This window comes from Phodopus roborovskii, unplaced genomic scaffold (genome assembly GCF_943737965.1).
Source record: "Phodopus roborovskii unplaced genomic scaffold, PHOROB, whole genome shotgun sequence".
Classification (NCBI taxonomy): Eukaryota; Metazoa; Chordata; class Mammalia; order Rodentia; family Cricetidae; genus Phodopus; species Phodopus roborovskii.
The window spans coordinates 20,226,069-20,252,129 of record NW_026126514.1 but is presented as its reverse complement, the minus strand read 5'-3'; the positions used below and the strand labels follow the sequence as shown (position 1 = coordinate 20,252,129).

The following is a 26,061-nucleotide window of genomic DNA, read 5'->3' as shown; positions in this document are numbered from 1 at the left end:
AGCCTAGGATAACTGAGACAGTCTCAAAACAAACAAGCAAAACCCCTGAAACTCACAATGACTCAGTTCAGTTTCTAAATTTGATCAACAACCTATCCGGTTGACTAAATAAATGATGGATAAACTTTTTCTGAAGACTAATAGCATCAATTGTTTTATACGTACAGGCCAATGATCAAGCAAAAAGAGAGTTGGGAAATTATATAAGCAGACACACAGATGAGCCACACATTAGAGACAACAAATAGAAGACTTTAAAAAACTATTATAGTTTATTTATGGGTGAAAGAAAATAGATTTAAAAGATAAAAATTTTCATCTACAAAGGTTAAATTTCTGGAAGTAACAAAATTTCTGAAACAATAACTTAACACTCAATAAGATGTTGAACAACAGAAAACAGAATCAGTGAACCTAGAGACAGGCATTACCCAAGTAGTGAGTAAAAAGAATAAAGGCATAAAAACACAGACAAAGTAGATGGTATGTTTGAAACAGTTTCAGCAGGTCTAAAGTCAACGTTGGATTTATAGAAGAGAAGAAAGAAAATTGGTGAGAAGGAATGAAGGAAGACGTGGGCATCTGTTGCTTGTTCCATCGCTGCTGATTAAAGCAGCTTAAGGGATAGAGGTCTGCTGTAGCTCACAGTTGGAAGACATGGTCCATTGCAGCAGGGAAGGCATAGCAACAGGCTCGAGTGGCAGGAGCATCAAGGAGCTGGTCACATGGTTGCCCAGTCAGGAAGCAGAGAGAGAGAGAGAGAGAGAGAGAGAGAGAGAGAGAGAGAGAGAGAGAGAGAGAGAGACTCATTACTGCCGCTCAGCTCCATTTCTCTTTCTTATTCAGATCCTGGGTCCCAACACATGAAATTGTACTGCCTACATTTAGGGCATCCCTCACCCCAATTCATCTAGTCTAGAAAAATCTCACAGACATGCCCAGAGATTGTTTCCTTAGTAATTGTCAATCCTGTTGAGTTAACAACCAAGGTTGGCCATCCAACATTAAGATCTTTTCCTTCAAAACTGGTCTTTTTTTAGAAAAAAAAAAACTTTAAAATTAGATTTATGTATTTTATTTTATGTGTAAGAATGTTGCCTGAATATATGTCTGTGTACCATGTGCATGTATGTGTACATGTATACCATGTACATGTTTGGCAGACATCAGATGAAAGCAGTAGATCTTCCTCCTCACAAGCAAGCCAAGGACGGTGGGATGGATGCTTTCCTTGAATACTCTTTCCTACCTTGCATTCCACTGTGCTCTCCATTTTAGTTTTTCTTTTAAAAGCATCTCCAAACTAATCATCAACAGTTCCTCAATGACTTTCTTTATGTGTATGACTGCTTACCTGCAAGTTTGTGTGTATAACCATGTATAACCATGTATAACCATGTACAAGTAATGCTGTAGTGCCCCACAGAGGCCAAAAGAGGACATCAGACTCCCTGGACACTTGCTAGCTATTATGTTGGGAACATAGGACCTTTGAAAGAGCAGCAAGTGCTCTTAAGCATAGAGCCATCATCTCCCCATTACCAGGATATTATTTTTAATTAAATATTTGAGAATTTTGTGCCATATTTACCTTCTCCCCAGCTTCTCCCAGGTCCACCCCCTTCCCTAGATACCCATCTTGATGATGACCATATATTCACAGATGTGTGGCCTCCCACTAGAGTATGATTTACCTACTGGTGGTAGCACCCTTAAAGAAAACCAACTCTCCCTTTCCTAGCAGCTACCAATTGCTAATAGCCTCCACTGGGGTAAAGCTTCATATTTACCTACCCTCCTCTTCTGGGATTGGTTCTGGCTTGAGTTTTCATGGTGTCTGTGCGTGCTGCCATAACTGCCCTGCTGTGTACTGAGGACACTGTTTTCTTGTATTTATTCTCCTCCTCTGTCCCATACAGTCTTTCCACTCCTTCTTTCACAATGACCTCTGAGTCATGGTGTGTGTGTGTGTGTGTGTGTGTGTGTGTATGTGTGTGTGTGTGTGTGTGTGTAGTAGAGATGTTCCATGTAGGGCTGAGCAAATTCCATAGGCTAGCCTCTGTATCTTGGGCTCTGTGTTATTTACCACCTGGTGCCCATATAAGCTTCTTTAATGAAGGTTGAGAGATGCATTAATTTATGTGCACAACAATAATTATGTCACCTAGAACTTGATGGTAAGTCCCCTATTGTTAAAAACACCATGTACTTGAGTCGTGGAGCATGGAGATTAAGCTAATGCTAACATGAAAGCTTCATCCTAATAGTGCTAGAAGGTGCTATGAATGGTACTGAAGGAGAGAAGAAGTCATCAGTCCCACCCAGGTATAAACCCTGTAAGCTACAATAATGACTAGCCTGGCAAGGTGTCCTCAACAATGCAATGGTGGCATGATCATGAAGTAGCCTATGATTTCTGGTTGGATATAAGTCCTACTGCACAGGATGAAACTCAGAACTGGCACTATTGTTGGGCCATAAACCTGAGGCTAGGCAGGTCATAGGCCCTACAGGAGAACCTACATAGTACTGAACCAACCCCTGATGACTTATTGATATTCCCACTACCATTTTTATGATCAATATTCTTTCATGCATCTTGTTGATTCTATATCTAGTTTTCTTCTTCCAAAAGTAACAACTTTGGTAGGTTTATCTTCTGGTTTTGTGAGTGCTAGCTTCTTTCATTTCTTATGTATTTGGAACTTTCTGTATTAGCTTTGGTGGATGCAGAATTCTGAATGACAGCTATGTTCCCTTGATAGTTGAGAACATTAATGTTGAGCTACTATCTTATCTTCTCATTCTGTTAGAAATACCTGTAGGTATAACAGTCTTAGAGGACAATCTACCTTCTCATCATGCTTCATTTTAAGCTTTTCTACTTCTCTTGTAGAGAATCATATGTCCCCTTCTAGCATCCCTTTTCATGTAGGGACCCCAGACTTGAGACACTAACCCCAGTTACTCCTGCTGAATGACCTTTCCCTACCATCCCTTTGTCTTGATATTTTTCAATTTCAGTATGACATAGGTCATGGTATTGATTACTTGTCCTGCTGAGGAGTTGATTGGTCATCATAAGTCCTCAAATTGATGCCCTTTTATCTGTAAAATCTCTAATGTAGATCAATTTTTCACCTTCTTCAGTGGGTCTGCTACTTGAAATTCTTCAGTCTTCCCTTCATTTCCTGACATTACTATTCCTCAGGCTTGTCACAAAGTGACCCCTGTATGTGCCTGTAATTATGATTCACATTTCCTATTTGTCTGACTGGAAACTCTCATCATTCAAAGTTGTGCTATTTCTTTTTAGAACTCAGCTCTGTTGCCACCTACACTCAGATGCCTGTCCCGAAAGCTCCTCTCTACATCACTCTGTCCTGTGTATCCACTCTTCTTATTCAGACAGCTATCTGATTGCACCCATCTATTTACAGCCCCCTGTGAATAGCTCCTTTGTAGTAAGAGACACACACTTACTATGGCCTCTATAAATATTTGTAGATCAAAATGAATGGGTGAGGGAATGAATGAATGAATGAATGCAGCAATCAAAGCAATGGTCTCTACTTCCCAGAGATGTTGTAGCCTAGAACACATGAAAATACACTTCCTGAATTATAAGTGCTAATCCATTATCTCAGTCTCCACAATTACAATTCATGCATTGCCTTGTTACAGCAGTTAAGGACTAGACTGGCTGTCTCTTTAAATTTTCTTATTCCATATAGCACAGAGCCAAATCCTTAGTGTTCTTTGATCACAATGAAGTCTATTTTTACTTCTGTGTCTTTACTTCCAATTGCAATACTTTACTGAACCTTAAAAAAAAATCAAGATGTTCTAGGAGAATGCCTGATATGACTTGACAGTTCCCACATCCTGGTATAAAAATTAAACGAGTCTCTGAATGTTCCTTCCCCCTACATTTCTTTCATCTTGTCTCCTCTTTTTCTTCATTTTTCTCCGTCCTCCTTCTCCCTCCACCCTCTCTCTCCTTTCCCTCTTCCTCCCTTCCTTCCTTTTGTTTGCCCTCCTCTCTTCCCTGAAACAGGGTCTTGTGATGTAGCCCCAGCTGGCCTTACATTCTGTATTCTACCTGAGCGCATGCGCACTGGAATGAGATGGCAACAGGGCTTTTGCCTATTCTTTAAGGTCTACTCTGATTTTTCCCTTATGAGATAGGCCCTTGCTGACCCTCCTTATAAAACGGCAACCATCCACAATTCTCAATCTCTCTCCTTTGTGCCTGTTTTATTTTTTCTGTTGTGTCTGTCTACACGCGTATATTGTATACTTAACATTTCCATTATTATCTGTCCTCATCCACACACTAGCACAGGAACTTCTGAAAGCTGGGAACTCTATACTGTGTCCAGAGCAGTTTGAGTAAGTGCTCAATAAATATTTGTTGGATAAATATATCAGTGTAGGTGGTACTGTTTTACCTTTGGGAGATAGACACCACACCATCTTTGGGCACACCAGCCCCCAGCATTGATCTGAATCTGGGGTGAGATTACAGAATTTGGCTATTTTGTTTTTCTTCAAAACAGACTGAGAAATGCATGATTTCATCTTGAAAACTAAAGCCATCGCTTCCTCTCCTGGCAAGCACCTAAGTGGAGAGTTCTGAGCTGGCTATGGAAAAAGCCCTTCTGTTCCCCACTGCCTTGAAGGCTGTGGCCATCTCTTAGCAAGCTTTCTTTTGCTTTCCATTTCCTTTCACCTCTTAAGGAAATTTACATATCTTTTGTACTCATTTTATCATTTCGAACTTGAACTTGGCAAGAGCTGTCAATCAAGTCTATGTGGATGCAAGCAAAGAAAGTATCCCCAGGTCTGTGGGAAGTAAAGCCTTATTTGGTGGAGGCAACTTGTGAAGCTAGAACTTTTTGAGTATCTTGAGAGTTTGCGAGTCCAGAGATGGCCGTGTAGGCAGCTGCTACAATACATGTGGGTCTCGTGAATGCATGGGTCTGAGCCCCTCAGGCCAGTGATTTTCCCTCTCTACTGTGCCATAAGTTCATTTCTGTTTCCTTTATTTCCTGTGCACTAATCTGAAGCCTCTCAATTCCTGAGTCACTAGTAGCGATGCAATCCTACCTTATCCTCCAGCAGTCTATTTCCCCAGTCTTCCACTATCTGACTACCCTACTGGCTGAATTTTTTTTTTCCTTCCATCAAATGGCTTTTTTCAGACAATTCAGAAAAATGTGGTTGGTCAGTTAACCTGAGCTTTATGAGTCAGGTCTGTGATCAATAAAAATGTGCAGTCCAAGGACTCTGACATGATTTCCCCTCTAGTTGTGAAAGAACTTGCTTCCAACCACTGCCCTTTGCTGGGGCTGTGCTGAACTCAGCTTTCTTGCTGAGATCAGTGATATATGCTCTTCATTCTGATTGGTAGTGTACAGGGTTGCTGGGGAGGAGTGGGAGAACACCTGCAAAGTGGCTATTTCTCTATTGTCCCTCTACTGAATGGAAGGCGCCTACCTGGCCCCATCACCTAGAATCCCAAGGCTATTGTTGGACTGGCAGTGCCTCCTAGTGGTGGCCCAGGCTCCAAAAACTGAGAGGTGCCTGGGGCAGCAACAGACTCCAGGCAGCTCCTGCCCAGCTCGCTCCTTTCAGAGTCTACATCAGATGTGGAGATTTTGGTTCTGGTGAGTTCATGGGCGTTTACCAGATTTTTCAGGAACCTGCTGACTGAATTCCCAGCAATAGCTGCTTGTGATATGAAAAAAGAAATGAGGGAAGGTAGGAGATACACACAGAATGAGGTCACTACACCTCTAGAGGTGAGTCTGGAAAATGCTTTCTTATAATGTGCTCCTCACCCACTTTGAAGAGACGCTATACTCGTCCTGTGTAGGAAAGGTCAAATCATCCCCGGCAGCCATAATTACTTAGATTCCTCAGGCATAGCTTCAGACACTACAACCAGAGGCAGAGGGGTCCAACTGCTCCCTTTGGAACCCTGTATTCTGAAAAGAATATGCATGAGCCCAAGTTCATATTTTAAAGACCACATCCTCTTAGAAATGAAGGCTGAATCATGTCCACAAGCTCAGGCTGCTGAGGACTTTGCCAATACAGGATGTTGAAATGCAGATTTGAGTCTAGCCAGACCACCTTGGAGAACCGGGAAAGAATCCAGAAGGCTTCACTCCCCCAGGAAGTGTTGAAAAGTACTCAACAAGAGTGAAGTGTCACTGGAAAACAAAACAGGAAGTGTGACATTGGTGCTGGGAACTCTTCCTTTGCTATCTTTCTGTTACATCCCATTCCACAAGGCAGAGCATCTCCTACCATCATGTTTGTCTCCTCTCCTCGCGGACCCCATTTCAAACAGTGTCCACATTCCATTCCTATCTCGTTGCTACCTTACTTTTTCCTCATCAAAACACAATACGTCTACCCAGTCTGCCAAGATCGTTGTGTATATTCCAATAAAGTATTTACTGCTGAGGCATGCTGTGCCACTAATACACTCAGCCACCACCTGTTCTCGTTACATTTACATTTGGGCTGGGACTCCTGAACTCTCTATCAAATTATACTCACTTGCTGTCCCCTTACCCCACTGTACCCAATCCCAAAGGTTACATTGTTGATAGAATGCCCTTTGCTTCTCTGAGTTCTGATTAGTGTCCCCTAAACTGATCGTCCCTGTCAGTGACCATGTAATGTGCCAACACTTACAGGCTTCAAAGTCCAACATTCCCAAATTTATTCATTCAATGTACACTGAAGAATTATAGTCCCTTGGGACAACAGTAAGATTCTACCCAGTGATTGCTGCTAGGATTGCAAAATGGAAGCCACAATTTTATCCACACGGTTTTAGGTAATTGTGGAATATTCCAAACAAGGAACAAAATATGGCAATCCTTTGGAAGATACCATGCAGCAATCTGTGTCCAACATTTTTAGAATTGGGGACAGGAGAAGTGAGCAAACAGTGAGGATTAGTGGGCATTATGCTGTAAGCTTGGCCTATGTACTGCCACATGTCTTGGCCAACAGGTTCCTTGTTTCTAAGAAATTTCTAGAATATGCACCAGCTGGTCAGGAATAGTCCTGGTCTCCACAAGTGTGTTCCTTTCCTTCCTCCCTTCTTCCCTTCTTCCGCACCCTTTCCTTCATATCTAGCTTGCGCGCGCGCCTCATCACCGCTCCACCGTTGGGGGGGGGGGGGAGGGCAGCTCCCCCAAGGCTGCCCAGAATCGCAATCCGGTTGAGCCTCTGCATCCGCGCGCACGCCGGCTGCTCCGGGATCGCGCTGATTCGCTACTGCGCTTTGCGGCGTTCGCGCGCGCGCGCCCGCCCGCCCTTTACGCGCGCGCCTGGGGACGCTTCAGTCTGCAGCCGCGCGGCCACCGGAGCCCACCGCAGCAGCCGGGCAGCAACACGGAGTTCTGACCACGGCGAGCCCGCCAAGCCCGCACCATGCAGGCCACTGCCGATTCCACCAAGATGGACTGTGTGTGGAGCAACTGGAAAAGTCAGGGTATTCTCTTTATTTCGGTAGTGCATGCCTGCGGCGCACGCGGAACCGCGATCCGGACTCGGCCATTGTGCATCATTTCACCTGTGGGACCCATGCATGCTTTACCCAGGAGCTTTCTGCTGGGGGGGAGTAAACCTGTTCTTGCAAAATCGACATGGATGATATTTGGTATCCCCCCCCCTCCCCGCCGCCGCCTTTGTCACCCCCCCCCCGAGTTCACCCCTTTGTTTTCCTGTGTATTGTGGTATTGTAAATAATGCATCATTTGCCTCCTCCGGGAGCTTTTTTGGCCTGATCATTCAGGACTTGTTTAATCTCTCAGCGGCGGAGTTAAAGTGCTTCCTTATTGTTCCTGCATCCAAGCACATTTATTTCTGCCCAAAGGTGGAGATCAGAGCCATTAACTGAGAGGGCATCCTTAGGAGAGAGGGACACACCCATTTCAGGCTTGTTATTTGTGATCACACAAAGGAGACTGGAAATGCAGACCAGCTCTCCAATTTCTGAAAATATGATGGCGTAGCCACTTATGTGAGTGGTTCATTTTGAAATATTTCTGTGTTTGTGACTGTCTTTGGAATAACCTATGCTGTTTATTTATTAACAATGGTTTTTCGGTGCAATAAATGGAGGGAAATAACAAAGCAGTGGTGGCTGCCCTCTGGTCTGAGTTGTTTAGAAACGGTCCATATTAGCACTGGGTGTGGCCGCCCTCCAGCCTGGCTTGCTTTTCAGCCATTTTTATTCAGCCTCATATTTCACACATCCATCTCTCCTTTGTTACATTAAGACTTTGTCCCTCACCTTGCTTGAGGAGGAGGGAGGATTTGCAAGAATGAATTGTGTGAGGTAAAGTTGGGGTGTTGGTCAGATGCAGTGTCTTTTGATATTTAATAAATACAGTTCCGAAGAAGATGCGTTGGGTGGAACCTGCAAGGGTTTGCAGCATCCTAAGGGACCAAGAACACTCGGAGTGGTAGCTCTTTTTATCTTTTAACCTAGTATCTTCTCCTTATAATACATCACGGGGGGGGGGGGAAGACTATTCCTTTAATCTTTAATGCTTCAGATTTTTTTTTAATCTCTTTTATTTTTAAGGAACTGCAAAACTACAGATGTCAGAATTAGAAGCACCCCTGCTTTGGTCCTTGTTTGTTGAATTGGGTGGCAATGGCATAATTACAGAGTCTACTTCAAATCATGTGGGCCTATTAGAAATATGATTGTCAAAAGCAAGTAGGTTAGCTATAAATTTGAAAGCCAGTAAGTAAGAAATGCTCAGTCAAGGGGTATACTTTCAGAAAATGATGACAGCTACCTGGAATGGCATGTGTTGAGTAGAGAAGGTGACTGTGAAAATGCTTTGTAACGTTGCCTCTGGACCCATGTGAGGAGATCCATCAGTTGGATGCACACACTCTACAACTGTGTCTTCATAGGAATAGCAAGTTTAGATGGACATGAGGCCGGGTGATGAGGCTTTAATTCTCAGTGTCTTCTACTTTTAACAGAAGTGGATATGGAAAGATGGCAGGTTTTGTGTTTTATTTATGTAGATACTGAGCATTATAGCATCATGGTGCTATGGGTTTTGCATTGGTTTAAGTTTTAAAGTGGAATTAGCGTGAAATGCAATAATTTGCACACTGAAGGCAATTGTGTCCATTTCCAACCATATAGCTCCTCAGCATCTTGTGAAGATTAATTCAGGATTGCTGAAGAGCCTTTGTACCCAGCGACCTTTGATTGTCATTAGAGTCATTGATTTCTTTTTCTCAAATAGAACAAAGCCATTATCTTGAAAACTGACTACTAGCTCACTAGGTAGTTCAGTGATCCTGAAGAGCCCAGGTAAGAATGAATCACTGCTTTGTTGTCCTCCCTTTCCCTTCCTGTGAAACCTTTGATCATAAACTAAAACTGCAGGAGATTTGAAATATCGGCTCACTTCAGTTCCCTTATCATTTAAGGCAAATTGTTCTAATCCCTGGTTGCAACTTAGAATTCCCTGGAATGCTTTAGGAAACACTAAGGATGCTGGGCCCCACCCTGAGAGCTTAGCATCATGGTTTTTAAAAAACACTCCTTGAATGAGTTTAATATGTGCACAGGGTCAAAGCCATTAGCGTATAGTAATTCTTAGGGTGCCCAGCTCTTAGGCCAGCAGAAGCCCACTACACAAATGGTATGGGTGTGACCTAGGAGTGGCTCCAGCACGGTGAGAAGTCAGTAGAACACAGCTGAAAAGGTCCTCTGGAAATATTGGGCTGCTTTCCCTACATAGGACATATGTGAAATTTGGGCTTCCCCTGCAGTTAAAATTTTCAGCTTCAAATTACATCAGAGTTTTTCACCTGAAATGTATCATAAAACTAGAGTGCATGGGTTAGGTGTGTGTGTGTGTGTGTGTGTGTGTGTGTGTGTGTGTGTGTGTGTTGTGTGTTATATGATTTCAGCTAAACACAGCAATTAATTGTAGCTCATGCCTATAATACCAGCATCAAAGATGCTGAGACAGGAAGCTAGTACAAAGCTACCCTGGATTGTAGAGCAACACTGTATTACAAACAAAAGAACATAATCCCCCTCCCCCACAAAAACGTCACAGAAAAGAGGCTAAATCTGGCATGGTGGTACACACCTGTAATCCTTGAGCTGAGGATCAGGAGTTCAAGGAAGCCTTGCTCAAACAGTGAGTTCAAGGCCAGCCTGTGAGACCCCACTCTCAAAATATAAAACAAAACAACAAACAAGCAAACTCTAAAATTTAAAGGATATAGGTTCAGTTAATAGAGCTAACTTTATCATTTACAACGATCTTAATATTTCTGAGGCCATTTCACTGCTTTTGTTCAATGCTCTCAAATCCTGTGCATGGACGTTTGTTTCACATTTTCATTTAGCAGATGATAGATGCCGATTCTGTCAGGTGCACAGCAAGGGACAACCCAAGCCCTGCTCCCCACTGTTCTGCCATCTGCCTTGGAGGTAGATGGTGCTTTCCTCGGTGATTTGTCAAGATGAGTTATCTGGACCATGGCGAACAGCTCTCATATTTACAAGTTTTCATTTTGCCAAGTATCTCCTTCCAAATTTCCAGTTGACTCTTGCATGGTGGGGGACTCAGAGACGTGAAGGAGGCGTGCCTAAGATCTCATTAGGGGTGGTAAATGCTGTAGTAAAAAGTGATTCCCAGTGTGACATCCAGGGCTCTTCCCCTCCCAACACTCACCGCCTCCCTTACTGATGCTGTGACGACAGACCGTGAACTCCCATCTACCTCTCTGAGATATTTTCATAGAGGTGCTACTGTATCGACAAAGCAACACCGAGCCGTAATGCAGGGCTCATGTCCCACTTACAATATTGTCCTCATCACCACCATCACTGATGGATCATTCTAAATTCTTGTAAACATTAGCAGCTTGTCAGTGGTTGTCCTAATCTCCAGTGATGCACTTGATCCTAAGCTACCATGGCATTCCTCTCATTGTATGGGGCCGAGAATTTAGAGATTAAGGCTGAGAGGATTGGTAATTTGCCCTACATTAGTATTCAACAACACAATTTAAATCTAATGATCCCATGTCAGAGAGACAAAGACTTAAGAGAAACAGTCACCCATTGGACTATGCCTGTTCTTGAAAGACCCCACCCCTTTTGTATGGATTTCTCTGCGCTCAACAAATCTAATGGGCAGCATGCGTCCTAGTGTGGTGGGTGGCTGGGTGCATCCTTTCCAGGCTTGGTGCTAAGGCCCAACTCCTGCTTTATCGAATTATGACTCCACCAGAATGCAAACTTTTGATCAAGTATTTATTTATTCGTTCAAAATGAAGTAGTTTGGAAATTCTGCCGTAGCCTTCAGTGCTCTCTGAAAATGTTCCACAGTTGTCTGAGCTGAATGATACTAGCCAAAACATTTATTAAACACCCAGGCATTCCATAATACATGTCAAACATATGCATTTTAGCCTCAGGAAATGAAAGAAATGGCCTTTTTTTTTTTTAATTGCATTTGAGAGCTAGAGAAATAATCCAATTGATAAAATACTTGGCTGTGTAAACATGCGGTCCTGAGGGGATCCCCAGAATTTGTGTTAAAAAGCTCAGCGTTAGCTTGTAACCCTGGCACCGGGGAGGCGGAGCAGGGCGGGTCCCTAAGATCACTGTCCAGCCAACCTAACCTACTCCACGAGCCTCACGCCCCAGAGAAAGACCTTGTGTCAGAAAGTGAGATGGCTAGCTCCCGAGGAATGAGAGCAGAGGCTGACCTCCAGCCTCCACACCAGTACACATATGCACGCTCCCCTGTGGGCCTGTGCGTCCACACTTGCACACACTTCTAAGTGAGTAAATAAATGACTTTGGTAGAGACAGTTTCACATTTGCATACAGAGACGGACCAGTCTTGCCTCTTAGCCAAACCAGCATTTTACTTAGACTCATTATTAGTGTGTGCCAAATATTACAGCATAACATTATATAGCAAACGCCTCCCCAGTGCAGATGCTAATGAGCTCCTGTGGGAACACCTGTTCACCTGGGGAGCTGGGACTTTCCTTAGTGAAGGAAAACTTCCAGTACACAGGTAGTATTTCAAATGTGTCCTGTCTAGGCCATCAAATCCACTGTTTTCTTTATCGAAGTGTCTCTGTCATTGTCAAGAGAAACTTTTAAGGGTGTATCTTCTCTATATCTCAGAGTTTGAGGTAGAAATGGATTTTTTTTTTTTTTTTTTTTTTTTTTTGGCTTCCCTAACAGTGATGCATGCACCCTATGAATTTTTATAAAGAGAAGTTCCATAAAAGACACAAATCACCCCAGTTCCTACCACAGAGTTGATCGGTGTGAATACTTGCTGAGCATTGTCTAATAAATGCTGTCTGTCTCTGTATATACTTGCAGGTTTGTACATCATAAAAATGAAGCAAATGGCTGGGCATGCAAGGAAAAGAGTTTTTATAAAATGAGATGTAAAGGTCTCAAGAATAATTTTTTTTTTCTTTTGCTTCATTTTGTTTTTCGAGACCAGGTTTCTCTGGGTAGCTCTGACTGTCTTGGAACTCACTTATAGATGAGGCAGGCCTGGAACTCACAGAGATCCTCCTGCCTCTGCCTCCCAAGTACTGGGACTAAAGGTGTGCCCCACCATGCCCAGCTCAGAAACAATTTAAAATGATTTAACATAAGGACTAAATAGGACTGAAAGAGTTTTGAACTTCAGGTGTAGTTCTACAGCATGAGCTATTCCTAAAATTGAGATTAAATTTACTAAGTTAGGATGATTTTAATTATGTTTTTCAATTTAAGCTAGATAGATGGACTTACTACAGTATCTATTTTACTTTCCACAATATTTATTTTAGAAATAAACACTTTGGGTAAGAAGGACTGGCAAAGATACTGACCTACATCCACGCCTTCGAATCTGTTCTCTCAGATTTTCCTGAGTTAATACTTACTTCATAAAGCAGCAGCCCTATTCTATGATCACAGCACCCTGGGAAGTATACATAATAGAGGTTGTGGGTGAAATCCTCACCCCAGCCAGCTGGCCTTCTTCATTTTTAGAAAGTCTCTCTCCCTCCTCACCCCCCTCCTCTGCTCCATCATCCCACACTCACTACCCGTTTTATGTCTGAAATGATATTCTGCACCTTTGGACTAGCTAACACTTTCTGGAACATAAATATGGAGTCATGTTTTAAATTAGTGTATAATATCATTAAAATTTAAAACCCACAGAACCCAGCAGAGGGAAAAAAAAAAACCCCAAACAAACCAAAAAACCTAAGTTAGATCTAGAATGTATGGTTTTCAGAATATCAGGTCACTGATGAGAAAAAGCAGGACAAATTCCTGTCCCTCCTGGACTAAGGCACACACCCATGCATTCCTTCCATATCACTGCTCTTCAGTTCCTTTGAAACTACAGGAGCCATGTGGGAAAATGTGGCTTCCTTATAATTAAGCTCACAATGTAAAAGCTTGATATCGATGATTCTGTGAAACATATATTCTGGGTCCAACATGGTGGCTCACACTTGTAATCCTAGCACTCAGAAGACTGAGGAAGAATTTCCATGACTTTGGAGCTACCCAGGGCTCCAGAGTGACTTCTCGGCCAGCACAAAGAGATAATGTATCTCAAAATAAAGTAAATAAATAAAGATATTATCTGACTGGGTGACTGCTTAAAAAATCTTATTTACAGAGTAATTATAATTGTGCTACAATTTTTTTTTTTTTTTTTTTTTTTTTTTTTTTTTTGAGACAGGGTTTCTCCGTGTAGCTTTTAGAGTCTGTCCTGGAACTCACTCTGTAGACCCTGAACTCACAAAGATCCACCTGCCTCTGCCTTCTGAGTGCTGGGATTAAAGTCTGTGCCACCACCAGCCCAGCCAATTGTGTTATAAATTTATAGCACTTATTTCAGGTAAGAAAACTGTAGTTATGGAACCTAGCAAAAGAGAGTTCTGTTTTCCTAAAATAGGTATATCCGCATTAAATCAGAACAAAGCTGTTTTATTGCTTCATTGAATAAAATTCTTAAATTCTTCCTCATTTCTGTATGCAATAAAATTCTTAAATTCTTCCTCATTTCTGTATGCTACCAAATGGGTCAGGGGAAGGAATTCTGTTGTCCTCATGTTTGCCATCCACCCTGGTGTTAATCCTGAACAAATGAAAAAATATGAACATATTAAGGTTTAATTATAAAAACGCATAGCAGTGCTTCCCATTCTGCAGTAACCACATGCCAGATGTGATCATATTTTACCTCTGTCCTTCAAAAATCTATTCACCAAACTGCAGGTTGGCAAACCTCAAATCTAGTGATAGCTCACATTTGCAAGAGCATGCTAATTTAACAAATGGGACCAGATATGATGAGAAACCATTCCTCTTCCTACATCTTTTGTAGTTCAAGAAACATTTTTGCTGTTGTGTTTTGGTCAAATGAAGTCAAGTACTCGCTCTAGAAATCAGGACAGAAACTTCAACTGTCTCCCTCCTCCGCCGTTCTTTTCAAGTCCACTGCAATGGCAAACTTTAAGCCAGCATGTGACAGACTTAAGATCTTGTTGCTAATTATGGTTATGATTGGTGCCCAAAATACCAGATGAACAAAGCTTTGTATTTTGATCCAGTCAAAGAGCTGGAAGGAAAAGTAGATGAAGACCCTCAGTACCCACTGCCTCAGAGTGTGCTCCCAAGGGCTCATTCACCATTTCACTTCATGTAGTCATTTCCTTCCTGCAGCAGTTTGTGGGGAGACTCCTGCCCATGAGGCCTTGACTTAACTCAAAGTTTAGAAGAAAGTGACTCTGACTGACTTGTCTTTTATGTGTACATCCTGCTGGGGCCTGTCCAGAGAGTGATGCCCAGGATTTGATTGCCAAAGCCACAGCCAGCAGCAACGTCTGGCACCTTTCTTCTGTGAGAGAAGATGCTGGAGTGACTCTGATTCCTAGCTGTTACCAAACTTCCCTCACAGGAAGGAGAGAGCAGGAATGCTGGTCAGAGCTTGAAGACAGGAGTCGGAATCACTCCACAGCACAGGGAAGACTTGCAAGGCTTGCCTAAGCCTCTAGGACTCTTCCCTCTAACATGAGAAATAGCCAATGCACTCCAGCCATCTTCATTCAGGGAAGAAAGGTGCCAGACGCTGCTGCTGGCTGCGGCTTTGACAACAAATCCTTTATTTTCCTTTATTCCTCCAAAACTCATTTAGAGAGGGGATTAAATCCCAGACCCCTTTATTGGGTGTAGGAAATCCCAAGCTTCTTGCACATTCCCTTTCAAAACATCCACAGGGTTACTGAAACATCTAGAAATAGTGTTGGCATTTTTTTTACTTGCCAGCCAGATTGGCTGTGTTAGGTGGTATGACCTGGAAAATGGCATCAGGAGTTCTGCCAGAAGCTTCCCAGCTGGGTGTAGGACTCCTGGACTGATGTTCCACTGTGTGGGAGACTCGATCTTGGTAAATGAAATTCCGGTTTATCCCACTAAAAGGCATCGTCTTTGAAGGTCTTGGAGTTAGAGTGTTTAAAGCATTCTGCTACACTTCTATTATGGTTCTCCTGTTTAATGTAAAATGGGGATATAGCAGAACAAGTCATGCTGGTGTCTTCCTGTCAGCACTCTGTAGTGATATTTTGTTGGCCTCATGAAAATCACTCAGAAACAGATTCTCCAGTCATTGGAAAGAATTGGAGAGAATCTGGGCTTGTGTAGCCTTCAATTAGTTCCCATGAGGTAGTTGGTCACTGCAGTCAAAGCACTGTAGGTTGGCTACAGTTCATAACCATTAATATATTATTTGTCTGTGATTTTCTGTTTGAGATGCTGATATTTGTACCAACAGGACTTTTTTTTTTTTTTTTAATTTTCTTACATTTTTCTACTTGGCCTTATTTAAAGTAGCATTAACTTGGTGCCTATACAATAGTGCCTGTAATCTTTTCTGGACTAAGTAGGTAGCTAGGCATGATAGTGCATGCCTTTAATCCCAGCATTGGGATGCAAAGGTAGAAGGAACAGGTATCCAGGACCAGCCTTCCCTACATAATGAGTTCAAGATCAGCCTTACCTACATAGTGAGCTAAGATGAGCCTTGGCTACAAGAGACCTTGTCTCGGGAAAGAGAGAGAGAGAGAAAGGGGATCGATGATGCAGACAACTGTTTAATTTATTGCCATTTTATATTTCCTTGTGCCACATTTTGTTTTATAAATAAAATATGCATGGCTGCACTACTGTCTTCTTCGTTTATACATTTTTAATAAACTTTCTGGATACCACAGCTGCTATTGGGTCATATAACTGAAGGCATCTAAAAGAGTTTCCAAACCAAGAGCATTCGAGTCACAGTGAAGGGCTTTCTTTCTAGAGAATTGACATAGTGTTTAGTTTTCAGCAGTTCTAAACTTGGACCACTACTCTTGTTGCCTTTTCTGGTTGTAGTGAGATGCTAGAGGAGACTGGCACACTGATTTAATGTTTGATACGGAGAACCTCCAGATCTCTTAGTTCATCTGTGACTGTCTTTAGTCCCAGGCAGCTGTGCACTCATACCTGTGGTTTGAGGACTAAGATGAGACCATCAAGGCCAGCCCATTTATCAGACTGATAGAACCCACTGATGCGCCCTTTCAAATCCGATGTGTTGCTGCTTGGCTTTTTAGCAAAGCGACTGTAATTATTAGAATTGTCAAAGTGATGCAGTGACGTACCTGTCCGCATGAGCATGCTCAGTACTCCACTGTTTAACGTCTCCACGGTTTTTCTGCATAAGAAGAATTTTAGAGGGAAACTGTCTGCTTTGCTATATCCAAGGCACTTGAGGTCATTTGCTACAGTTGTAGGATTACTAAGGAAACTTTATTCGAGGGCCTAGTGTTCTGGTTCCACTGTGGTCTGGTTCCATTTTGTGTTTTTATAACACAGTAGCATGGTCTTGGTAACTTGTAAAGGAACACTTATTTTGGTGTACAGTTCTCCAGGTCCACAGTACCTGTACCTGGTGATAGCCTTCTTGCTGGCAGAGCCTTGAGGTGCTACAGGGCATCTAGTGACAAGAGACTGGAAACGCACTTGTGTATGTGTGTCCAGATCTCTCTCTCTCCTCTGTGCTCAACCTGGGGCCTCCACTCTGAGGATTTTATTCACTTTAATCCTAACCCTTCTCTGTGCCTCCACTTCTAAATCCCTTAGTTGGATTAAGTTTTCCATCCTCTTAAACTTCACAATGGGGATTCAGTTCTGAAGTGAATTCCAGAGGGGGACAAGCTATATTCAAACCATAGCAGGCACCATAGAGCTTGCTAACAAATCCACATCATTCCCATAAGATGAGCCTGAAAAGTTGGCATTCGGAATGTGGACCACATAGCTTCTCTTCTGAAATCACAGCTTCATTGCCTCCCACCCATTTCACTCATCCTTGGGGCACTGAACTGTTTGTCTACACTCTGACCACACATGGCTATTGGCACTCTCCCAGCCCATCTGTCTCCCACTGTAAGCCTGAGTCCAGGTACTGTCATCTTCACTTCTGACCAGCTGGATCTGAGTCCCCTCACACTGCGTACTGGATGTCAGTTCACAGCCGCAGGTCAGCTCAATATCTGCAGACCATAGCGCCCAAAATAGAACCATGTTTCTGCCATCAACTTGAGTCCTTGACTTTCATCAAAGCCCCTCTGCTTTTTGGTGACCCTTCTATTTGTCCCTTTTGGAGTCCCCGCTGTACTGCAGAACAACCACCACCCAACAGAAATATCATGTAAGCCACATGTAAAAACTTAAATTTTCTGGTAGCAACATTAAAAAGTTAAAAAAAAAAAAGTAGGCAATATTAATTTTGGTACTGTCTTTCATTTAACCCAACATATCCAAAACCATTAGCTTTATAGCATAGTCAATACAAAAGTCATTAACAATCTATTTTACATCCTTCTCTTTTAAAAGCTAAGGCAGTCTAGATCCCTGCATTTTAGTTCACACTTGCAGAACATCTGCCCCACTTGGAATCAGCCACACTCAAGTGCTCAGTAGCCATGTGTGGCTTGTCACGATTGTTTTGCATTAAACAGGCTTCAAACTTTCCTGCTGCCATCCAGCCATACCCCTAACCTCCTGAGACTCAGGAAGACCCACTAACCACTTTCCGTGTAGAATCTGAGTTCATTTTCAAGTCACTTCAACATATCTGCCTGTATCTGTCTCTTTTCCAAAAGCCTCTCTCATCCCTTTCTTCTTTTCTTGAGGAGAGAAGCTAAGACTGGTTCAATCCCCTCTTCTGTGAGTCCTTGTTCGGCCACCCGTCTTCTCGTTTCAAAGACCATCACCCATCTGTTTTCACTACAGTCACAGCTTTCCCCTCACCCTGTAGGTTGAGTAGCTTCTACTCCACAGGTGGCCATTTTTCTTGTTTCCCTGAATTTCCGTTTCCCTAGCCCCTAACTACTCTACCCCATTACTGCCGGCACGGGCCCCCATTTGCAGTACCACACGCAGTACGTGCACAGAGTCAAGTGGCCCACTAGACTTTCCTAGTCTTCACTTGCCTTGCGTTTGCAACATGCTCCTTGGAATGTTGGGGAGCTTCTGTCTTCATAGATGCTGAAATCTACACTACTGTGTCTACCTCTTCCAGTCCCTGGGCTCTTATAGCTACACTTCATATGTGCCCCTTAGCCTCCAGCTTCACACAGCTTCCCTCCACTCTCAGGGCTTCAACCATTGTGTTCCATTACGGATGTACCCAAGTGTCAACACTTTATCCTGTTTATCACGTTTCAGGGCTGCTTGTCTAAAAAGTTTCCAACTCCCTGCTGTGCATAGACACCTGAATTGCCCTACATAGGTGACATGAAACGCCATTTCAACTTGAGACCACTGTGACAGAACCTAAAAGAAGCATTTAACTTCTAAGCTTAAAAATTAGCCGTGTGTACATTGTCATACTTTTCTGCGATTCCTGTCTCACATCATGCCCTAGGCTGTGGCTCTACCTCCAGGTCCTATGTCAAAATCTAGGGGTTTGAAAACAAACATCTTCACCCCCAAATCACCACAATATTCCTTTTTTTATCAGCGATGCTAACTTATCATCCGTAGCCCCTCCCTTCTCTCACTAAGCCCCCACTCTTGTTAACTAACCCTGCATAATGTTTCACTTTATCCACCCCATGCCCTTAACAAACTGTGCCCCAAATTTAAAGCACCCCCACTTCTCCCTTCACCCACCCTAAGACTAGAACAACCTCAGAATCTACTTGTAACTTGTACAGATAGACCGGCATTGAGTTCAAGTGACTGTCCAGTCATCCCAGCTAGACCTTCACACCCTTAAAATAGAGAAAGAACATCTTGTAATCGCTTGATCCCTATGCTTATTACACAAATCAGTAACCAACAAACTATTGGTAAGGACTTGAGTTTACTGAAACAAAAGCAATCCAGTTAAATAGCTAGTTGTGACATCAGTTTAAAATATAATCCTATGGCCCAAAATTGATTTTGCATGGATTGAGGGGGCCATTTGATAGAAAATGGGGAAAAGCAACTAACGCATTAAATTTAAGGGTTGGCTCTACCTTTTTTACATACTGAGAAGACATGTTCAACTTGATATACTGCCTATATAATGTTTTTTTTTTTTTTTTTTTTTTTTTTTTTTTGGTAAGGCTCAAATGAAACAATACATGGAAACACTCTGAACATTTTAGAGTATCCGCAAGGATAATACTGACACAAAGAACTCAGAATCCACAGCCCACCCTTTACCTGACTTCCTCTGTTGATGTCCTAAATGGAAGCTTCTCATAACCTTGAGTTGATGGGCAGACTTGCTGGCTGATGCCTTCATTTAACACATGGGCTCAGTCAACCTCTCCATGCACAGATTCTTCCATGATTGCCCCAGACTGGGTACCAGCCACTCACAGCTTCTCTAAGGGGACCTGTATTGACAGGTGTTCAGTGACTCATTCAGTAGGGATTCAAGTGGGAGTGGCCAGGCCTATCTCTTTCTAGTCTGAAAACTACTTGCAGAGTTTCCCATATTCCTTCACAAGTCACAGGGCTGGGTGTAAACCACCTTTCCCAGGACTCAAGAGTATTCCAGGAAAACCTAGACTTCCTTACAAAGTGTGCCTGCACATGAGGTGGTGCCGTCCCTAAACAGAATAGATTCTCATTTGTATGTATTTGTAACTGTGAGATCGTTCCCTATTCTCATACCTCATGTATCACCATGGTCCCATCTCCCAGTACAAAGCCAGGAGTGTTCAGCTCTTCCTTGTTGGGGACTAACGCAATGAAGAGACCTGATGGATGCTCCCCACACTCTAAGGCCTTCAGCCTGATGGTCTAGACCCCTGCCAAACTTGAGCTTAATGCCCCTGGGCCTGTCAAGAGGAGCCAGACCAAGGGAGATCTTGCCTTCTCTCCCTCTGTCAGCTGCTCTCGGGAGCTGCAGGAGCTCACAGATCATTTCTTCCCAAAGCTAAAGATATTATACCTTGGTACTCTTCTAAAGGGAAAATTATTTGGTTGGATTGTGTGAATTTCATGGCTAAGGAAAATTAAATCTTCCCATGCAGCTCTTAGTTCTGGCATCTTGACATTAAAAAAAAAAAAAAAAAAAAAAAAGGAAGAAGAAGAAGAAAATGGTGACTAGACTTTGGGGACAAAAAGTGTGATGGCTGATTGAAGCAGAAAGAGGCTTTAGCACAATGGTGACTTCTGGAACCAACCTGTGGCCCCGGCGCTCTTTTTAAAAGGGAAATCAAAACCTCTGTTTAATTCCCAAGCTTGCTTGTGAGCTTTTCTTTCTCTACTTCTTGTATCAGATAGGTGTCACAAGAGAAAGGGACTCATGCTTTTTTTCAGACAAATGGTTGTCTGCTGGTAAGTTTGATTTGAAGCCATTGAGGGGCCCTAGTGATGGTGCAAAGCAATTGGTGGGGAGGACATTTTCTTCAGCCTCACACTGTTGGGGGCCCCTGAGGCCCTGAGAAAGAGCCTCTTGCCTTGCAGCCCCTCTGAGACAAATCTGCTGGGAAGAGGGTTTGGCACATTTCTGTACACTGTTCCCACATCTCCTCATTGGCCTCTGATCATCAACAGAAGTGGCGTGCTACTCTTCCAGTCCATCTCTAACATACACAACTCAAGATGCCGAAACGCTGCCACACATGGCAAGTTCCACGCCAGAAACTCTGTAGCCTGCACGGAAATGCTTTAAAATGTCTAAAATGACCTTCATGCTGTGTATGCATATCATATGTGAAACATAAATGGGTTTTATGTGTAGACATGAGGGTCATGGTTCCAGAGGTAGAGTCTGTGGCCATCATGATGGGGAGCAAGGCAGCAGGCAGGCGTGGTTCTGGAGCAGCAGCTGAAAACTTAGCGTTTCTGTCTACAGGCAGGAGGCAGGGAGGGAGACACTGGGAATGGCATGGGCTTTTGAACATCAAAGCACCCCCTCCAACAAGGCCACACCTCCTAATCCTTCCCAAACATCCCACCAACTGGGACCCCAGGATTCAAACATATGAGCATATGATGACCTTTCTCACTCAAACCACAACAAGGAGTTTGTGAGAGTTTAATTCAAATGTCAGCTGGGGCTGTCAGGACAGCCCTATGATAATAATTATTATGATAAAATAAAAACTTCAAGAGGTTTGAGATAGCTCAGTGGTTAGGTCAAATGCCTCACCCACATGCACGAGGCCCTGGGTGCAATCCCTAGCACATGGATGACAACTTCAGGTTTGTCCCACAGCGATGTGCCAGGTGCAAATGGCATTGGCTGAGGTCACATTGACTTTCCTTCCAAAGGCATCACCTTCCTTCCCAAGCTCCATTCCCTTGCTGCCTGTCCCCAGTGGCCAGGGCACTTAAGCCGCTTATGCATCTGTAGGCCACCGTTGAGACCAACTATTGACAACAGGGCATCCAGTTATCTGTGAAATCAGTGTGATGAGAGGGAAGAACAGGCCCTCCCCAGGGTCCTCTGTGCTTTCAAGTCTGTTTCAAAGTCACAAAATCCCAGGCACTATGGGTAGCAACGCCCACAGAGACTCAACCATAGCGATAAGCTTGCTCCCTAGAGTCATGGCTGTGAATGTGTGAACGCTCCTTAGCATTGGGGACTTGTCCAAACCAAAATGGAGTATCAGTCGGTGTCCCTGATGTCACCATCCCTCTACTCATTGCTCTCTAGAAATCTAAATGCCGGGTGGGAGGCTGCAACCCCAGCAGCAGCAGACTAGCCCTCAGCTTGCCTGGGCTCTGCTGGAGTTGAGTGGTATGTGTCTGTGTTCCCTTCCACAGCTATTGACCTTCTGTACTGGCGGGACATCAAGCAGACGGGGATTGTGTTCGGGAGCTTCCTGCTGCTACTCTTCTCCCTGACCCAGTTCAGCGTTGTGAGCGTTGTTGCCTACTTGGCCCTGGCCGCCCTCTCAGCCACCATCAGCTTCCGCATCTACAAGTCTGTTCTACAAGCTGTGCAGAAGACAGATGAGGGTCACCCTTTCAAGTGAGTGTCCCAGGTTGACCAGCCCTCACCCTGCCTCTCTGGGCTCTCTCTCTGCCTCGTTGCTGCTCATAGGTGTTCTGGAACATGTTTCCCTGGAACTCCAGGAAACTTCTAGAGTTCTCTCCTGAACCCCTAAGGTTGCTTGTGGGTTTCTGTAACAAACTCATTCTTATAGCAACACTACTGGGTTACAAAAGTAATTACAACCCATTATCTATGTGTAATGCTTTAAAACTTTTTTTTTTTAGATTTACTTATTTTATTTTGTGTGTGTGAAATGGTTTGCATGCTTATATGTGCACCACGTGGGTGCCTGTTGGGTCCTCTGGAACTAGGGTTATGGAAGGTTGTGGCCACCATGTGGGTGCTGGGAATTGAACCCAGGTTCTCTGAAAGAACAATGCTTAACCTCTTAACCTCTGAGTTATCTCTCTGGTCGCACGTCATCATTTTTGTTTTTCCATTTAAAGAGAATTTCAACAATTACTTAATCCAACCACCTCCATAAGGAAGGCAGGGCAGGCACTAAAATCCCTGTTTACAGATGCAAACACCGAGATTCTAAGAAGTGACACATGCAAGATCAGGTGGCCAGTTAGTACTGTAGAATGGCAGGTGTTGGGGTTTTATTTAGAGGCCCAACCTTCTGAGGGGTGCAAGCACTCTCACCAAATGCTACCCTGCAGCCATATGCTGGAAAATGGGTTAGAATGAATATTGCAAAGGAGGAAAGTTTTGGCTTTATCTGTTTAATATGTTTTATTTTAATTGTGTATGCATGTGTGTGGACATATATGTACACACATATACACACAAGCATGCAGAGGCCAGAGGCATGGATTCCCTGGAGTGGAGTTACAGTTGGTTATGGGTGCTAGGAATTGAACTCTGATCCCCAGGCACAGCAGTAAAGTGTTCTTAACTGCTGAGCCATCTCTTTAGCCTCCCCTCCCCACCCCTTCTAGAGCAATCTATGAACTGTGTAGACATACAGAGAATGGCAGAGAGCAGTGATAGCCCAGCCAGTGGCATCTAACCAACTCTATCATAGTAAATCACTCCCAATTTCAGATGGTAAGCCTGGTTGCCTACAGAATTCAGTGTGCATGTCACACACACCTTCTAACTGGCCCTGCACTCTGCTACATGTGTCCTCATTTCATGTAATTGAGGGGCAGTGCTGAGTGAGACAGGAAGATGATGCCACAGGGTGGCTCTGGGTCAATCTCCAGAGTTCGCCAGTGCCACCTCAGCATGTACCCTTACTGTGCCTCACCTAGAGGACTGAATGTAGGGGCTGCCTGTCAGAACTTCCCTCTCAGCACCTTGGTCCTGACCCCAGTGCAAACACATGGCAGTATACACACTCGTACCTGGTGGCTTTCTGATGCTGAGTTATCGGGCCATCTTGGCTGTAGCTTGATTTCACGTGTTCCCATCCCAACGGGTGAGAGAGTGCAGAAGTGGCTTGTCTTTGTTTCTAGCAAGACATACACAACCCAGGTCTGAGTGACCCTGGCATATGGACAAAGTCTTCATCTTTTCCTTCTCATCTGCCCCAGCCTCTGTCCTTAGCATTCCAGGATTCTTCTGTATCCATTGTTCTAGAACTTCATTGTCTCTAGAGCTTCCATGTTCACCCCCAAGGCTGAAATATGGGGCACTTAAGTCCCATTTGACTTCTTTCTTCTGATACCCAGTTACAGGAACAATAGTCTAAAGCTATCCACAGTTGGACTATTGTTCTTTAGGAGGCAAATTTAAAGCTTAAAACTCCTTCAGTCTAATCACTTGTATCAGCAAAGCAACCCCTGACTCAGTGTATTTTTAATCACAACACACTATCTGGACAAGTCAGTATGTACGTTTTCTGAGGGGAGAAAAGCCATAACATTTAAATGTAAATTGCCAAAATTAGTTTAGGTTGTTATCACCATGTACCATAATTCATTGAAGTAAATGATTTAAAAAATGCATCTCTGCCAGTTGTGCAAAATCTGTAATCAGAGTGCCCTGTGGTTGAATTATAGACCACTGTCTTGTTTGTTGAATCCATACAAGGCATGAAGATAGTGAAAGCACTCTTTGGGACTCCAATAAAGAGGGTTTAAGGGTTCTTAAAAGCACCAGTCTCATTCATAAAGGTTCTGCCCTTTTGAATAATCACCTTCTAAAGTATCTGACTGATAAGGCTAACATTAAGAGAGGGTATTTCAACATGGATCTCTAGAGGAATACAGCCTTTAGTCTGTAACACTCCCAACAACTCAAGACAAAACCTACATGGCTCTTCATCTCTGTTCATCTTATGCCTTTAAGAACTCCAGGCTAGGCAGGAAGTCCACAGCTGCCTTCAGATGGGGGTGGCACCAGAGCTCAGTGGAGGAGTGTGGCCAACCAGAAAAAGCTTATGTATTTTATAAAATATATTCTATATTTTATTTTATTTAACATTCATGAGTTAAATCTAACTACATGAACAAATGAGGGGGGAAAAAATCTCATTACTAAGAACATCTTTTGCCTGGCATTGGTGGTGCATGCCTTTACTTCCAGCACTCGGGAGGCAGAGGCGGGCAGACCTCTGTGAGTTTGAGGCCAGCCTGGTCTACAGAGCTAGTTCCAGGAAAGGTTCCAAAGCAATACGGATAAGCCCTGTCTTGAAAAAAATAAATAACATCTTTCACTAGGACTGACGAGTTTAATATGGTCTAGGCCACCGAAGTTACCATTGCTCTCTAGAGAAACCGCGGTCAGTTCCAGACTTAAAACAGGAATTCTTAGAGTTTGTCAAGGAACAATTTGGCAGCTAGGGTTTTCAGATGCTCCGGAATCTAAGAAACACACTCATCCCTTTGTCCTCATGTGTGGAGAAATCAGTAATGGCGTCCACTGCTTATCAGTATTTCTTGGTCCTTCCTGGTTTCTGTGAATTATGAGCTCACTCTTTAATGCTGTGTTTTGTGTATAGAGTCACAAATCCCCCAGTCAGGACTTCTGCACTCCCAGTGTTTGGGAAATGAGTGTGCATGGTGTCCCACAGCCAACAGCTGCGTGGAGGTGACCCAGCCATGAGCCTCCCAATGTGACAAGCACTTTCTTGGCCTTGTTATGCATCAGCCGGTGTTCAACCCTCTAAAGGCATTCCCCTGGGATGGTTTGTTTACAGGGCCTACCTGGAGCTGGAGATCACCCTGTCCCAGGAGCAGATCCAGAAGTACACTGACTGCCTGCAGCTGTACGTGAACAGCACGCTCAAAGAGCTACGGAGGCTTTTCCTTGTCCAGGACCTGGTGGATTCCTTAAAAGTATGACTGCTTCTGTTCCTTGCCTTATAGTCTTAGAAGTTCTCCCCAAAGGAAGAATACAATAGGCAGCTATAATTCAGAGGCTACAAAGCAATCGCTGATTAGTCTAGAATCTGAGAGCCTCCGGTTGTGTCCAAGCTGGTCCCCTCATTTCAAAGATGACAAAACTG

The 26,061-nt window shown here is 43.5% G+C and overlaps 1 protein-coding gene across 1 annotated transcript in view; it reads left to right on the top strand.

Moving 5' to 3' along the window:
• Positions 1-26,061, top strand: part of Rtn1 (reticulon 1) — a 98,839-nt gene that overhangs the window by 64,158 nt on the left and 8,620 nt on the right. Inside the window, exons 3-4 of the mRNA XM_051195978.1 lie at positions 22,376-22,583; positions 25,753-25,891. Of these exons, the coding sequence (XP_051051935.1) occupies positions 22,376-22,583; positions 25,753-25,891 (347 nt within the window). The remainder of the gene's footprint in view (positions 1-22,375; positions 22,584-25,752; positions 25,892-26,061) is intronic.